We start from the raw sequence: 14,764 nt of genomic DNA on the forward strand, positions 1-14,764 counted from the left end.
GTCCGGACACTCATTGCTGTACATGCAACACCACACGGATTCATGAGACAGCGCAAGAGAAGAATACGTGTCCCGGCGCACCAACATACAAGCAGTCGTATCGTTTACAAGGAGAGCTGCTGGGTAGAACCACCAGCAACCTGCGTCAAACAACTAAAATAGTCTCCGCACAGGGTGGCTGGCGTGTGAGCACAACTTATTGAAACTCTTCTCCCCCGAGGAAAAGAATACAGCCATGAAAAAGTAAAAAAAAAAAAAGGATATATGATTGTGCACACCAGAGAGACTGCGCCTCGTGAAATATCAGGGCTTTTTTTTTTCTGCCCTTGCACCTGCAGACGGAAGTCTCATTGAGATTCTCTCCATCAGGAGTCCAGTCGACAGGTGCGAAGGGTGCAAGCCTGCAACCTGCGGCAACTTCCCCCGTCAGCGGTCATGCAAAAGCCAAGCATTTATTTTCTTTAACTTCCACTATTAATCCAACTTGGGTGGGCGATAACTGACGGAGCCGCCCGCAGCATCTCAAAGCGTTAATTGGGAAACTCATAGCGCACGCGAAGGAACGGCTCGGTGTGCCGATGAAACGATCTTTACTTACAGTTCTCAAGAACTGGATCTCATCTTCCCCTTCTCCGCCCTCAGCCATGGCTGTGAAGGAGCCTGCTCAGACTCTGGAAGCCACCACTGACTGCCGGCAGAAACGCGATGCTGTGCCTCTCAAGCCGATATTAGCAGAGAGCTCATCCACAGCCATATAGGGCAGCCCGGCCGAGCCCCCCTCCTCCTCCTCTCCTCTCCTCGCCTCTCCTCTCCTCTCCTGCCTACCCCCTCCATCCACCCTTCCTCCTCCCCCCTCCTCCTCCTCCTCCCTGCGCCCCGACGCCAGCAGCAGCAGCAGCAGCAGCAGTGCGAAGCAGCGGACGGAGGGGAGCCGGCCATCGGGGGGAGGATGAGCCGAGCTCCCGGTGCTGAGGATTCTGCTGCTGCTGCTGCTGCTGGCAGCCGCTGCTCTAATGATGATGATGATGATAATAATGATGATGGTACTACTTTTGAAATGTGAAAACCTCCTTTTGCCAATTGATTCAGCAGTTTAACAACTCCCTGTCTGACAATGACGCATGCTGCTCCTGACTGGCACCCTCCCTCACCCTCCCTCACCCTCCCTCCCTCACCCACTCACACTTACAACCCTCACTGAGCACTTGTGTCCAAAGTCTGCAGACAGCTGTCATTTTCTTCTTCTTTTTCTTTAGAGAGACAGATTGTCATCCCTTCCTTTGCAGTCTTGTGACAAACAACTTGAATTTGCTCATGCACTTTAATTATACTTTCAAATCACATCTAAGGAGAAATGTAGAAGCTGTTTGTTGCTTGCCCGCTTGTTGCATATTAGGCAAACTTAGTGTCTCGCTTTACACATGCCACCCTATCCTGCTCAGTTGCATATTTGCTTGTCTTGCCCACTCATCTGCTAACTAATGAGAGACACTGGAACTCAGATGCATGTTGTTTTTACATCAGTTTTGTCATTAACCCCTCATAAATCCACATATGCATGTTTTTATTGCACTATAAAGGTCTAATTTTGTCCTTAGGTAGGCTAAGGTTGCATCAGTATAAATGTTATTTGCAATCAGGAAAAATGTGTGGCTGAGAAATACTTTAATTTGACCTACTCACCCTCACTAGCTCCACAAATACAAGTTCAATTATTTCTTCAAAAATAAACAAATAAAATGATGCAGGTGAAATATAGATTGCATTGTTTCTCTTTTTTAGATCAATTATAACATGTTAAGTTCTGCAATTAAAATCTCATCATATTTACCCTGGTGCATTCATTTTATAAAGTTACACAGAGGGCACATGAGGGTTACTATTGTATAACTGCTAATATTTCACATATGCACATATCATTTGATGCAGATTGGTTACATAGAAAACATTTAATGAATGGTTTCTAACAATGAAAAATGTTCTCATTACTCATTATTCCAAATATTGTCCATGACCAAATATGATGTTACTTGTCATTTGTTTTGCTTTTACTTACAAAGTAAAACCTATGTAACCTTTGTCAGATGTCAGTCATGTGGATGTGGTCATTGATCATTCAATCCAGACATCATGTCTGCAGCCAGGACATGTCTGACATCTAGTGGTCATCTAGTGAACTTTACATTGAAACACTGGACGGGGGATTTTGCAGTTTATGACCAGACTAGCCTCTATGTAAATATAGAGGGAATCTTTCTCACCATATTTTTTGCGCAATGTTTTAGTTGTGTAACCTCTGTCCACATGAGCCAGCGTTTCCACAAACATACACATGGAAGACAAACTGACTTCCACTGACCTTTTACAAAATTTATGCAAGAGCTTTGACACATTCTTCAGTTTTTTGACATTCAATTACAACACATCAGATTTGTAGTTCAGTTCAGTGTCTGTTTCACAGCGGCTGAGTTGTGTATCTGTGCTTCAGTCTATTCAGAGAAGAGATGTGAGCACTTCATGGTTCATTTTAATTTTGTGTAGTTTTAGATGTAACCTATAATACTGGGAGATAAAGGGTATTCCCTGAGCCTGGTTCTGCCGGAGGGTTCTTCCTTTTAAAAGAGACTTTTTTTCTGCTCGCTGTCATCAAAGGGCTGCTCAAAGAGGATCATTTAGGTTTGTTGGGTTTATCTCAATCTAAAATATTGTTGTTGTATTGGGTGATTTACGAGGTAAATCAAATTTGAAATAGAATAGATTTAACTGAATTGCACCATTAACCTGTAAATAGACCTGAAGAGTTCATTAAAAACTGGCCAATTCCAATGTCTTTAGAATTCCTTATGAGATGTAACCACATGAAGATTTGAATCAAGTTGCCAGTAAAGGCGTCATTGTTGTGGTTTCAGTGACACCAACAGCTGTTTATTTGCTTTAAATGCCTGTAATCCATCAAACTGACAGCTGGCCAGTCGTCAGATTAGCCTGGTGCACGCACTGACCGGTGTGCTGCACAGCGTGGTGCTCAGCTGACCTACATAGAGTCTGTGGTTAGTCTGCCGCTGCAGGGCAGATGTGACTTACATGATCCAGGTTAACACAGACATTATACTGTATATAACCACGGCCGTGCCAAGCCACACAAGGAGAAGCACTACTTTTCCAAGTTTGCTCAGACAGTGATGAATTGTAACAAGGTACTGTACAATAAGGACTGTCCATACCACAAAGGTGATTAGTTATACAGCGTAATATATTGTAGGGGTCAACTGATGGGATTTTTTTCACGGCTGATACCAATACTTATTATTAGCGATCGAGTACACAGATAACTGATATTTAAAAACCAACATATATTTGCAGTAAAATTAAATTCCTAGTGTCAGAATTTAGAACAACACAAACTCCAGCTGAAAACTTTAAAAACAAATCTTTCTTTAATTCATGTTATTCAAACAAGAACTTCTCAGCCTTTGTCCTTCACTGTTGATCGGCTGTCACTGGTGACGTTTAGCCAATGAGAAGAAGTAGAGTGGTCACCACATATAGAGAACACAGAGCCAAAGTAGCACATTTTAAACTAAATGTCTTTTATCAGGAATCCATTTAAAGTTTTTGTTTTTTTTAAATCAGAAAAATACTGAATATTGGGTTCGATATTTGACCAGGCCAGTAAATAATCCATCCCTAATGTATTTTATAGATTAAAGGACCCAAACACAATATTACTTTAGTAAATTTAATTCAGCCTCCAAAAGCTACAATGTGAAAATGTTGTTTTAATAGTAACCAATCTTATAAAATAATGCAGCACCATAAGATATATAAATTTATTGTCAATAGAGCCAATTCTGCTGCATAATGAGCTTTTTTTCTTTGTATTAATTACTTGTACTTGTCATCCAGTGTTTACACATTGTATTATTGTGAGGCTTTACCTAAATTAAACCTTAAAGCCTTTTGAATCTTAATCTGCTACTGTTAAAAAAAAATAATTAAAAAAAATCTTTAAACAGAAAAGCCCTAGTTAAAAACACTGGTGCCCATTCAGTGTTTATTCACGTATAGGCTGAAGTCAACAAGATTAAGATGACAAATCCAAATCCTCACCGAGCCTGCTGTCTGTTGGTTTCTTAATGGGCTCCTCTCAGTACCTGTCAGCCCTCAGGGGATTAGAGGGACTGCGGTTAACAGTCGAGCCAATGGGAGTCGTTTAGATCTCCAGCTGGCAGCACTGATTGGCTGAAACCTGTGTAGAGGGCAGGAAACAGTCCTCTGCCACCTGAATGACACAACAAAGGAAGGACCTGCTGCTGTGTGGAGGGATGCTACAAGTAAGTTCATGTTTAAAATCAGGTTTATGTTGTTGTTTGTGTCATATGGGGAAACTCATTATAGTGTGAACAGTAATTAGCTATTTGTATTTCAAAATGGATCTTTTTGGACCAGCTATATGGTAAAGGAAAAAAAAACCCAACTAAAGTAAGGTATATAGAGTGACAGTCTGTATATTTTAAACAGGGTCAAAACGTTTAATTCAATTGTTTACTATTTTGCTTTGTTTGTGCAGAACCATTTATTTTTTCAATCGTTTGGTCTCATAAATGTAAGAAAATTATGTGGAAAATTCCCTAACAATGAATATAACTGAAAGTTCAGTAAATGTAACAGTCCAAAACTCAGGATATTTAGTTTGATTTAATCAAAGATTTTGCAAACTAGCAAATATTCACACTGGAGTAACTAAAACCAGTGAATCTCTTAAATTCAAGCTCTACTTTGGCCACATGTGAATCAACAGATGTCTGTAAAAGCTCTCGGTACCAACTCATATTGTGTTTATTTTTGTTTTGTGAAGTTATCTGGTGTTCTGAAATAATCTTCATATTTATTTTTTGAATTTTATTTTGAGGATACGGTTGGATTGAGAATTGAACTACCTGCAAGTGAGAACACTAACAGGTGTGAAATAAATGTTTTCTCTTTTCCCGGCAGGTCTGATGTTGGTTGGTCAGCTGTGAATGAGATTTCCAGAAAGACATCATCACTGCTTTGTCTGTGGTAATCAAATAACACCATGGAGAGCACTCGTACAGACTTACACCTGTACAGGGCTGTCAGCGAGAGGTGCTGTGTGAGTCCACTCCTCTCCCTCTGCAGGGGCCCATGTTTCCCCTCTAAAGCCCCTCTCAGCTACCATCAAAGACTAACCTCTGAGCACGAGGAGGAGGGTCCAGCTGAAGCAGTGAACCAGAGTCAAGCAGGCAAGTTCGGCCTTATGGCCTTTAAAGAAACCCTCCAAGCATTAGATGACTCATCTGAGGTCCGCTGGCTGACAGAGCTGTTACAGTTGTGTTCGGAGTGTCAGGCTTTCATGAGCATGGGCAATCAACAGGGCGCAAAACTTAACTGCCATAGTTATGCACAGAGTTGGGATGCTTTACCGAAATCCCCTAGAATCCAGATTCCTCGGAAGAGGAGAAGAAGAGCAGAGGGGCTAGTTTACACCGACAACCTTCATCATAATCTCAAGATGACACCTGGGACTCCACGGGTGCCTCTGAAAGCAAGAAAGCTGACAAAGCTCCGGATAACAGGCTCTCCTACCTTTGGGGAGTGGGACTTTGAGGAAGAGAGGCCGATCATCCGCACTCCTGCAGCCAGAAGAAAGAGAGTAATTGTGAGAGAAAAGGAGGATGAAAGTGCTTCAACACAGGACTTAAAGTCAGCGTGGAAAGTGAAGCTACCTGATGCTTTGTCTGCAAGTTTTTCTAAATCGTTCAGCAATAAAGGTCCTTTCTCTCCCAGAATGGATTCATGTGTAAAGGAAGATTATGCTCCTGCTGACTCAGATACTGACATTTCTGAATATGACAATGAGATGTGCTCCATGTTTACTTCTCGTGCTAGTGTTGAGGTAAAGAGTACCAAGGCTGCAAGTCAAAAACCTGAGGAAAAGAATGCAGAGAATTTAGTGAAAAGGTCATCTCAGCAGAGGTTTGATGAGATGGGACGGTGGGCTGCAGCACAGAGAGTCATGGGCAAGATTGAGGAAGTGGAGGGGATCATACGCCGGGTGAGTCTCACCAGCTCGGATTGGATTAAGGAACACAGAGACGGGGAAGATGTACCTGAGCTTGTCTCAGATGGATGTGCTGGAAAGGAGGTCACATCAGGGGGTTTGCAGCAGCTCCATGTCCTGCAGCAAAGATGCCAGGAAGAATTCAATGCTCAGTCCTGGCTGGAGGACCAGGACAGGGAGTCCAGTGAAGGCAAGCCGCTGCTAGTTGAGGAGCTCCGTGCTCTGGGTGAAGCTCTGAGCCAGAGTCTGCACCAGGTCCTGAGGACGGAGACTGCAAAACCAGAGAGGGAAGCCTTCACAGAGACCAAAAATGCATTTTTGAAGCAGAGCCGCACGGCAAGAAGGCCTCTAAATCCTCCCCACTTCACCTCGGCTGTGCTAAATAATTCCTCATCACACTCTATTTCAGCAGGTGGAGATGTCTCACCTACACCCTCGTCATCCCTGTCTGCGATCCTGGATGTTTCTTCAAGAACATCCAGCAGCTTGGGGAGGTTGTCTCCCATCCTGTCACCTCTGCTCACGTTCAGTCGGAAAGTGACTGATCAGCAGGAAGCAGATGTGTCTGAGTGTCACAGAGTGTGGACTCACTCAGTAGAAGACACGTATGAAAGTGCCACCACAGTCAATGGAGGAAGAGAAAATGATCAGAGGAATACAGTGGACCTACAACTGAAGGAAGAATATCTGCTTTCTTCAGGTAACAAATGTCTGGTTCTTTCAAAACTTCAAACCTGTCAGATGGGACTGTATTGTGATGATATAACCATCTTGTTTCCCCCAAAAAAATCTGTTGTCCAAATGGATTATTGCAATGAAAAACATTACCTGATAATAAGCCTTAACAGTAGAGCCGTAGCGATGAATATAATACAATGGTTATTATTTAAGAAGGCCAGTAAACATTGTGCAAGAGAGAGAAGTGATGAATACAAAATGTTTTATTAGTAACACAGTGTAATGCATTGTGACAGACAAAGCAAGCTGTAAAGAAGTCACGTTTGCCACATAAAACTAGAAGTAATACCAAAATAACACTTTTTCTTAATCTGTACCAATACTAACAAGTACTAATAATGCAAAACAACAATCATGAAAATATTAATTAAAATGTGATCAATCAAAGCATAAGGATGCATTCAGTTCTACTGCAGCTTGCTACACAGGACTGGGTGCACCTCATTGCACCCCTTAGCATCACTTAAATGTCAAATGATTCAAAATCACCTTTCAGTAATTGCTTTTCTTCTAAGTTGAACAGTAGGATCTTTGTGCTTATGTAATATTAAGTAAACCTTTCATAACTGAGATTTCAAGTTATTTATTTTTAATCCTCCTCAGCTAGGATACTAGTGTTAGACACGTTTCTGGAGAAAGGTTCTGCCTCTTCTTCAGAGATTTTGTTTAAGCTGCTCTTTGCTGGAGGGGTTGTGTTACTGTGCCTTTATCTTTATATTATCCCAAAGGTGTTCTATAGTTTCTGCTTTTCTCTTCTTTAGAAACTCTTGCTTGATTTTGCTTTGCTTTATAATGCACGATTATTCCTCTTCTGTCAAGCTCCTGCAGACTGGTAGTCATTCTATTAGCCAGTATTTTGGTATATCTACAGACATTCGTGGCGCCATCTGTCATCTTCCCAACACCTTGTGTATTCATGCAGCCCCAAATCACCACTCTCCCAACTCTATACTTTACTCTCAGGACTATGCATTAACTGTGGTGGTCCTGGCCACGTTCACATCAAACATATTGAATGCCATCTGAACCGAACATAGTTATCTTGATCTAATCTGATCAAAGAATGTGCTCCCAATATTCAGCAGGCTTTTTTAAATGCATTTTTGCAAAGTTTATTTTCGCAATGTTGTGCCAGAAAGCACAAAACTGCAAGATAGAGTCTGTTTAGGTTCACATAACACAACACAATGTCCTTCATCCTCAAAAAACTTTAGCTTCCAGTTATGACCCTTTGCGTCAAGTCCAGAGCACTTGCCTGTCTGTTTGTCATAGCTAAACTGTGCAAGTAGTGCTCTGTAAATGGCATCATTTTAGCCGCTGCAGCCCTGATTTGTGGTACTAAGGCTCGTTCTACACCTCTTACTGCTGCTGCTGTGTTTTGACAGATTTTTAGTTGGTCATCAATGTGCCTGTATCCTTCTTTACCTTTGCAAAGTTTCACAATCAGATTCTTCAGTTCCTCTGGCAATTCTTTTCCATGTGGAGCCATGATGCAGCCATGCAGACAGAACTAGCTTGTAGATGCAAAGCTGAGAATGCTCTGGTGTTCGCAAATGATTTTACAACCGTGTCAATGTGATGCAGTTAGAAATCAGACATGTGCTCAGCTTTGTATAAAGTGATCACAGGTTTTCTGATGTGTGTGCAGAAATCACAAGTGTATTCACTCTTATTGTGCTAAGTTTCTACTTTGGCGTATTTTCAATATAATCTTTTAAAAGAATTTGTTTTTGATTCTTTATTGAAAGATGGTTTAATTTAGAATCATTTGACAAGCTCTGTACAGAACTGTACTGCCCTCTGTTGTATATTTAATTGTATGTATTCATAGTCATTTGCGTACAGCGGATCAAGTATGGTTGAGAGTGTGTGTGTGCGCGTGTGTGTGCGTGTGTGTGTGTGTAACAGCATGACATTGACTTTTAGTGGTTGGTTAGTAAAGCGAACATCAGAGAAAGAGCAGATGGCATTGGAGGTGGTACACGCTGAGTCCTGACTGTCAGATTTACACATTGATTAAAACGCTCTGATTTTAATGCTCTGACTGCAGACGGGTAATGTTTGGGCTCGTCTGCTGCTGTAGCCTCCCCTGGGCCGCTGAGCACTCACGCAGCCACCCATCTCAGACCTGAGGGATGTGTGGTAGTCTGTAAATAATGACCTCTTGCTGGTTTAACATACCAGCACATCCAAGTGTGTGTGTGTGTGTGTGTGTGTGTGTGTGTGTGTGTGTGTGTTCACTCAGGCATGAGATACCAGTGAGCACCTGATGTGGACACCCTTGTTGTGCTGGATCTGCACTGACCTGAGATGTCAGTTTCAAGATCAGAAAATGTGTGTGTGTGTGTGTGTGTGTGTGTGTGTCTTTGTGAGGACCAGTTGCCATTTTTGGCATTTAGAGAGTGAGGATATGTGAGTCAATTGAGACTACTTTGACCAGTCTGAGACTTCTTTGTGTGTGATGGTTAGGGTTAGGTATTTAGTTGTGATGGTTGACGTTTGGGTCTATTGAATGGATTATGTTCTCACAAGGATAGCGTACCAATGTTTGTATTTGTGCTTACATTATCCAGTGGAGGCTTGTGATGAGAATTCACAGCACCAATCTCTTGTGGATAATTTTCAACCATTAAAGACTACACTGGATCCATTCATTCCTATAATCGCATGCACCACTCTTATTTTTGACATTGTGCTAGATTGTGTGTATCTAACTCTTCATAAACATCCCATAAGCACAATGATTTAAAAGGAATGCAGCTGTGATGTGAATAATATATCAGTGTTGGAGTGTCCCTCTGCTTAAATTTACATTATAGGAAGCATTTTATGTTTAGATCGTTCTGTTCTGTTCACTGCATTAACAATACAACTCCAACAAACTAAAGGCTTCAAAAGTTTTACACTTTTTTCATAACCAAATAGTGTACGTTAAAGGGTGGCTGTGGCTCAGATGGTAGAGCAGGTTGTCCTCCAATCACAAGGTTGCCAGTTCACCCAAAGTTGCTCCCAATGGCAGGCAGCACCTTGCATGGCAGCTCTGTCGCCATTAGTGTATGAATGTGTGAATGGGTGAATGAGTGAATGAGAAACAAATTGTGAAGTGCTTTGAATAAAAGCGCTATGTGCAGACCATTTAAAGAGGGAATAAGCAGCAAAACATCTGTGTGACAGGCAGTTCAAACTCAAGTGCAGCCAAGCTTTGCTTTATTATAAAGTTGTGACAGAGATCTATCCATCCATCCATTATCTATACACCGCTTAGTCCTCATTAGGGTCGTGGGGGGGCTGGAGCCTATCACAGGCTGACTTAGGGCGAAGGCAGGGGACACCCTGGACAGGTCGCCAGTCCATCGCAGGGCCACACCTAGAGACAGATAACCAAACACACTCACATTCACACCTACAGACAGAACCCAGAGAGAACTCACGGAGAACCCAGAGAGAACTCACACTGCACGGGGAGAACATGCAAACTCCACGCAGAAAGATTCCGGTGCCCCCACTGGGATGCGAACCGACAACCTTCTTGCTGCGAGGCAACAGTGCTAACCAACTGCGCCACCCTGCAGCCCCAAATAAATCTAAATGGATGGAATTTTACCAAAATTCTGCAAAAAGATGTACAAGACATCTATTGAAGTGACTGGTTTGAGTCTTGGCCTGAAATATTTCCAACTCCAGAGAAAGTCACTTAAGAGCAGAAGGATGATATTCAGCATACTGTAGAATACAGGAAGTGCAGAATAGGCACAGATTGTATGCAACAGATAGATGTAGGTTTTGATTCTGAAAAATGCATTCTTTCTAACAGCCAGCAGGGGGAGCACCTCCTCTGCTTGCAATTAAATCTATGTGTCTATCTGAAAACTGCCCGACTTCTGCCTTCATTTGTTAGCTCAGTAAAAGTTTTCCTAATGGGTTAATAGTCCTAATCACTAGTTTTAATTCTCCGTCAATACAGCATAATGTTCATTTTGTACACTGTGGTCCCATTTAGAGGAAAATAAACAATAAAGCAGGGTTTTAGGGCAAGGCTACCTTGTGTTTAACAGGTTGCTGCTCTATCACCGTATGTACTGTCCTCAGGTTCTCCAGTCAGATCCACTACTCATGTATTATATCTGACCAAGATAGCAACTGCCAAATTCCAAACTTGAGACTTCAGCACCAATGAATGAAGGAATAAGGGGGAATATGAATATTTAACTTCTTCAGAGCAGTAAAAATGGAAAACTGGAACACAATTGTGTGAAGAAATACTTGCCAATAAATGCCTTTGCAGTAGCAGAATCTGGCTTTCACTCCGATGAGTCTGATGTCTTTCCCTCACCCCTCAGGAAATGAAAGCCCACTCAGGCCGGGCAGCAGGACCGCTGGCTGTCCAAATAGGATTAATGCTCTGTGCTTTGTGAAATACAGCAAATCTTTAGAGGACGATGATTAGAAGGAGAAGAAGAAAGACTTCCAGAGTTTTTTGAGGGTTATCCTCAGAAATCCAGTTTTCTGTTCAGTGTGGTCAAACTGGGGGCAGATAACACATTTCTATAAGCTGTTTAATCTTCTGTAACGGTTACGAGTCTCCTGAAAGTTATACAACTGGCATCTGTGTTGGCACTTTCATCTGACATGATACTCACAGATTTACTGCAGTGAAGCCGACTCCGCTGCTTCACTACTTGGACCTCTAATAGTTGACATATATTTTGACCATCTATAATAAAAGACTTTTTCTTAAGTAACATTTTAAAGCATTTTTACTTGTAATTGAGTTTTTCTGCAGTGTGCTATCAGTATTTTTACTTGAATAAAGGATCTTGCTACTCCCTGCAACACTGGCCTAATCTCTGTGACGTGGAAGTTCAAAGAAAACACACTCTTCTTTTCATGGTTGAGTTGACTTTGACCACATCAGGTATTTAGGGCCTTAAGGACCACAAGTGCTTACAGATCATTGTTACTTTGACTGGACTTCAAGCCATCCATTTTGGTGGTTTGGGCATTTCCTGATAAACCTTCACCTAGTGGCAACTCTGAAACATGAGAGCTGAGCAGAAGTGAGTCATATTAGAGGACTCCTAATCAAATTTAATGGCAATCTCATTCATGTCTAATCTCACACTGATCCCTACAGATGTTTTATCTTGGTTTTTGAAGTGTGGATGGTAAAACAGAGAGACTTCGCTCAGCTGAAATTCCTTCCTGTAGCCTCATGGTGACACTAAAGCTTAACACACAATATTTACCACTGGTTTAAAAAATAGCTGTTGTTTTTTTTTTTTACAGTTTAAAATGCATCTCCTATCACGTGGAAATGGATGAGTGCAATATTTCTACTAACTTTTAAATAAATTACTATAACAATTTGATAAAAATAATTGTGATAGTCTGAGCTTCCTTAAAATATGTGAATAATAAAAGAATCTCATATTCAGGTTAACAGATATTGGATTTAACTGGTCAGAGCCTGTTAGTGCAGGATTTAAAAAGTCACTTTTTTCCCATCCATCCATCCATCCATCCATCCATCCATCCATCCATCCATCCATCCATCCATTCATCCATCCATCCATTCAGCCATCCATTCATTCATTCATTCATCCATCCGTCCATTCGTCCATCCATCCATCCATCCATNTCCATCCATCCATCCATCCATTCATCCATCCATCCATTCAGCCATCCATTCATTCATTCATTCATCCATCCATCCATCCGTCCATCCATCCATCCATCCATCCATCCATCCATCCATCCATCCATCCATCAATGCAAAACATTCATTCTGCTGTCTGTTGGTTTGTGTTCTTCAGATGAGGCTCTGCAGAGGCAGGAGGAGATCTGGCAGCAGGAGGTTGAGGAGTCTCTCTCTCTCTGCAGGTCACTTTTTCATCCGTCCAGACCGAAGCACATCGACTTCCTACGCATCACTGCCCCGGACGATGACATCATTGACACACCCACACCCACACCTGTCCCCCGAGAGCTCAGGGTGAGTAGAGTGAGAGACTTGATGTGAGGGAGAGTGCTGCACCATCTCACACTGTCTAGACGAGTGGGTTTTAAATATTTACTCCAATGACCTGAAAGTCTGCGGTTGACAGCATCGTTATTTGGCTTAATAGACGTGAAATGAGTTCCTATACCAAAGTATTCCAGAGCGCTGAGCTAACATCACAAAGTGTGTCATTTCTTTTTACCACTGTCAGCTCACAGCAACAAACTACTGCGGTAAATCATCCCTGTCTTGTTATGTTTTGGGAGGGATCTGTTTGTTCAAAATATGCAAATGTGGATTTTTAATGGAATCGATAAATGTGGAGTAGAACATCTGGGTAAAACGCATCTATGTTATTATTTAATTATTTTACATTCCTTTCAAAGACTCTGCAACTCTTTTGAATTTTATCCCCATTCTACCATCTGTTTTTTTTTTTTTTTTACTATGGAAGGACTGTTTTTGGGTTGTTGTTTTTTTGGGCTTTTTGCAGCTGAGAACAAAACACTTGTATATTTGAGGACATAAAATCTGTGTTTTCTAAAAATTAATTTTAGTCAAAATGTGGGCAATTTTTACTGAACACAAGATGAGATTTAAAAAAAAAAAGTGGCTTTTTTTCTATAACATATAACAGCTGCATATTCTGTAAAGTTAGAAAAAAAAGTGTTGCTATCTAGTCCAATTTTAGCAAAGCTTTTCTCTCAGTGACATTTAGTTATTTGAAACCAGTCTTCATCTGAATATTTGCTGCATCATCATGACGTTAACTTACATTTTTTACACGACAGTGGAGTCCATTGCTTCACAGTCCCACAAGTCCAGGTTCAAACAGTTACCTCATGCACTGGCACGGTGTTACAAAGGGTTCTGTGTTCCCTCTGGTTGCATAACAGAAGGGATTTAATGCAACTCTATAGGTGCATTGTATGTTTATAACTGTTTACAGCTCTCTTCCCTGCTTCCCTCTGTGAGCATGCATTAAGGGAGTTGCTGAAACCATTTTATATTTAGTTTGACAGTAAAATACCACACTGTGTGAATAATACAGATGGAATCAAACTTTTAAAGCGTCCTTTCATGAAAAGATGTAAGTGTGAGACAAAATGGATTTTAGAGAACAAAAGTTAGCAATGGCATAAATAAAAAGTCAAAATCTTCAGTCACTAAAAACTATAGCATCAGCAGAACAGTTGGAAAACACAAAAACTGAGATTTCAAAGTGGCATTTCTTCTAATCAAAAAAGATTAGCTTCCATTTCTTCCATTCCATTCAATTCCATTTTTAGTTTGACATGTCATAGTTTGTGTTTACTCATTTCAGTGGTAACTAGAATTACTGTCCTATAGTTATATGCCTCCACCAACCAGTCACACTGCAGAAAAAGTGATTTTGCAGAGCATTATGATGGCACAGTGAAGCTGACCTTTGACCTTTTGGATACAAAATGTTAGCACTTGATCATTTTTTCCTGTTAGACGTTTGTGTGAAATTTAGTGTTTGAAGTGTAGACTGAGGGCCAAACACAGGGTTTGTAAGGTTAAAATGACATTTGACCTTTCACCACCAAATCTGTTGAGTCTAAGTAAGCGTTTGTGACAAACTAGATGAAATTCACACAGGGGTTCATGATTTACAAGGTGCTATCAAAAAGATCTAAGACTGTTTGTGGTGCGATTGCATGGTCACATACACACAACATGTGTAAGCAGTAACTGTCATGAGTCAGGAGACTGATTGTGATTTCTCCATGAATCTCAAACTGGAGTAAAAGCAGCCAAGATGATCCAACCTTTTTGTGGAGGATCATCACTGCTGACAAAATGTGTGTCTGCAGCTTCCACTAAGGGAAAAATCAGCAGTTTTCACCATGGAGGAGCTGCAGTTTCCAAAACCAGACAGGGCACATCAGGTCAGGAACACAAGGAGCAGGCTCATTCTTCAA

At 41.3% G+C, this 14,764-nt stretch overlaps 1 protein-coding gene across 4 annotated transcripts in view; it reads right to left on the bottom strand.

Moving 5' to 3' along the window:
- Positions 1-672, bottom strand: part of ryr3 (ryanodine receptor 3) — a 116,582-nt gene extending 115,910 nt beyond the window's left edge. For all 4 annotated transcript variants that reach the window (XM_008284879.1, XM_008284871.1, XM_008284862.1 and 1 more), the window contains exon 1: positions 599-672. In XM_008284879.1, the coding sequence (XP_008283101.1) occupies positions 599-646 (48 nt within the window). In that variant the 5' untranslated portion in view covers positions 647-672. The remainder of the gene's footprint in view (positions 1-598) is intronic.
- Between the last annotated feature and the right edge of the window lie 14,092 nt (positions 673-14,764).

This window comes from Stegastes partitus, unplaced genomic scaffold, assembly GCF_000690725.1.
Source record: "Stegastes partitus isolate 25-593 unplaced genomic scaffold, Stegastes_partitus-1.0.2 Scaffold9, whole genome shotgun sequence".
Taxonomy (NCBI): domain Eukaryota; kingdom Metazoa; phylum Chordata; class Actinopteri; family Pomacentridae; genus Stegastes; species Stegastes partitus.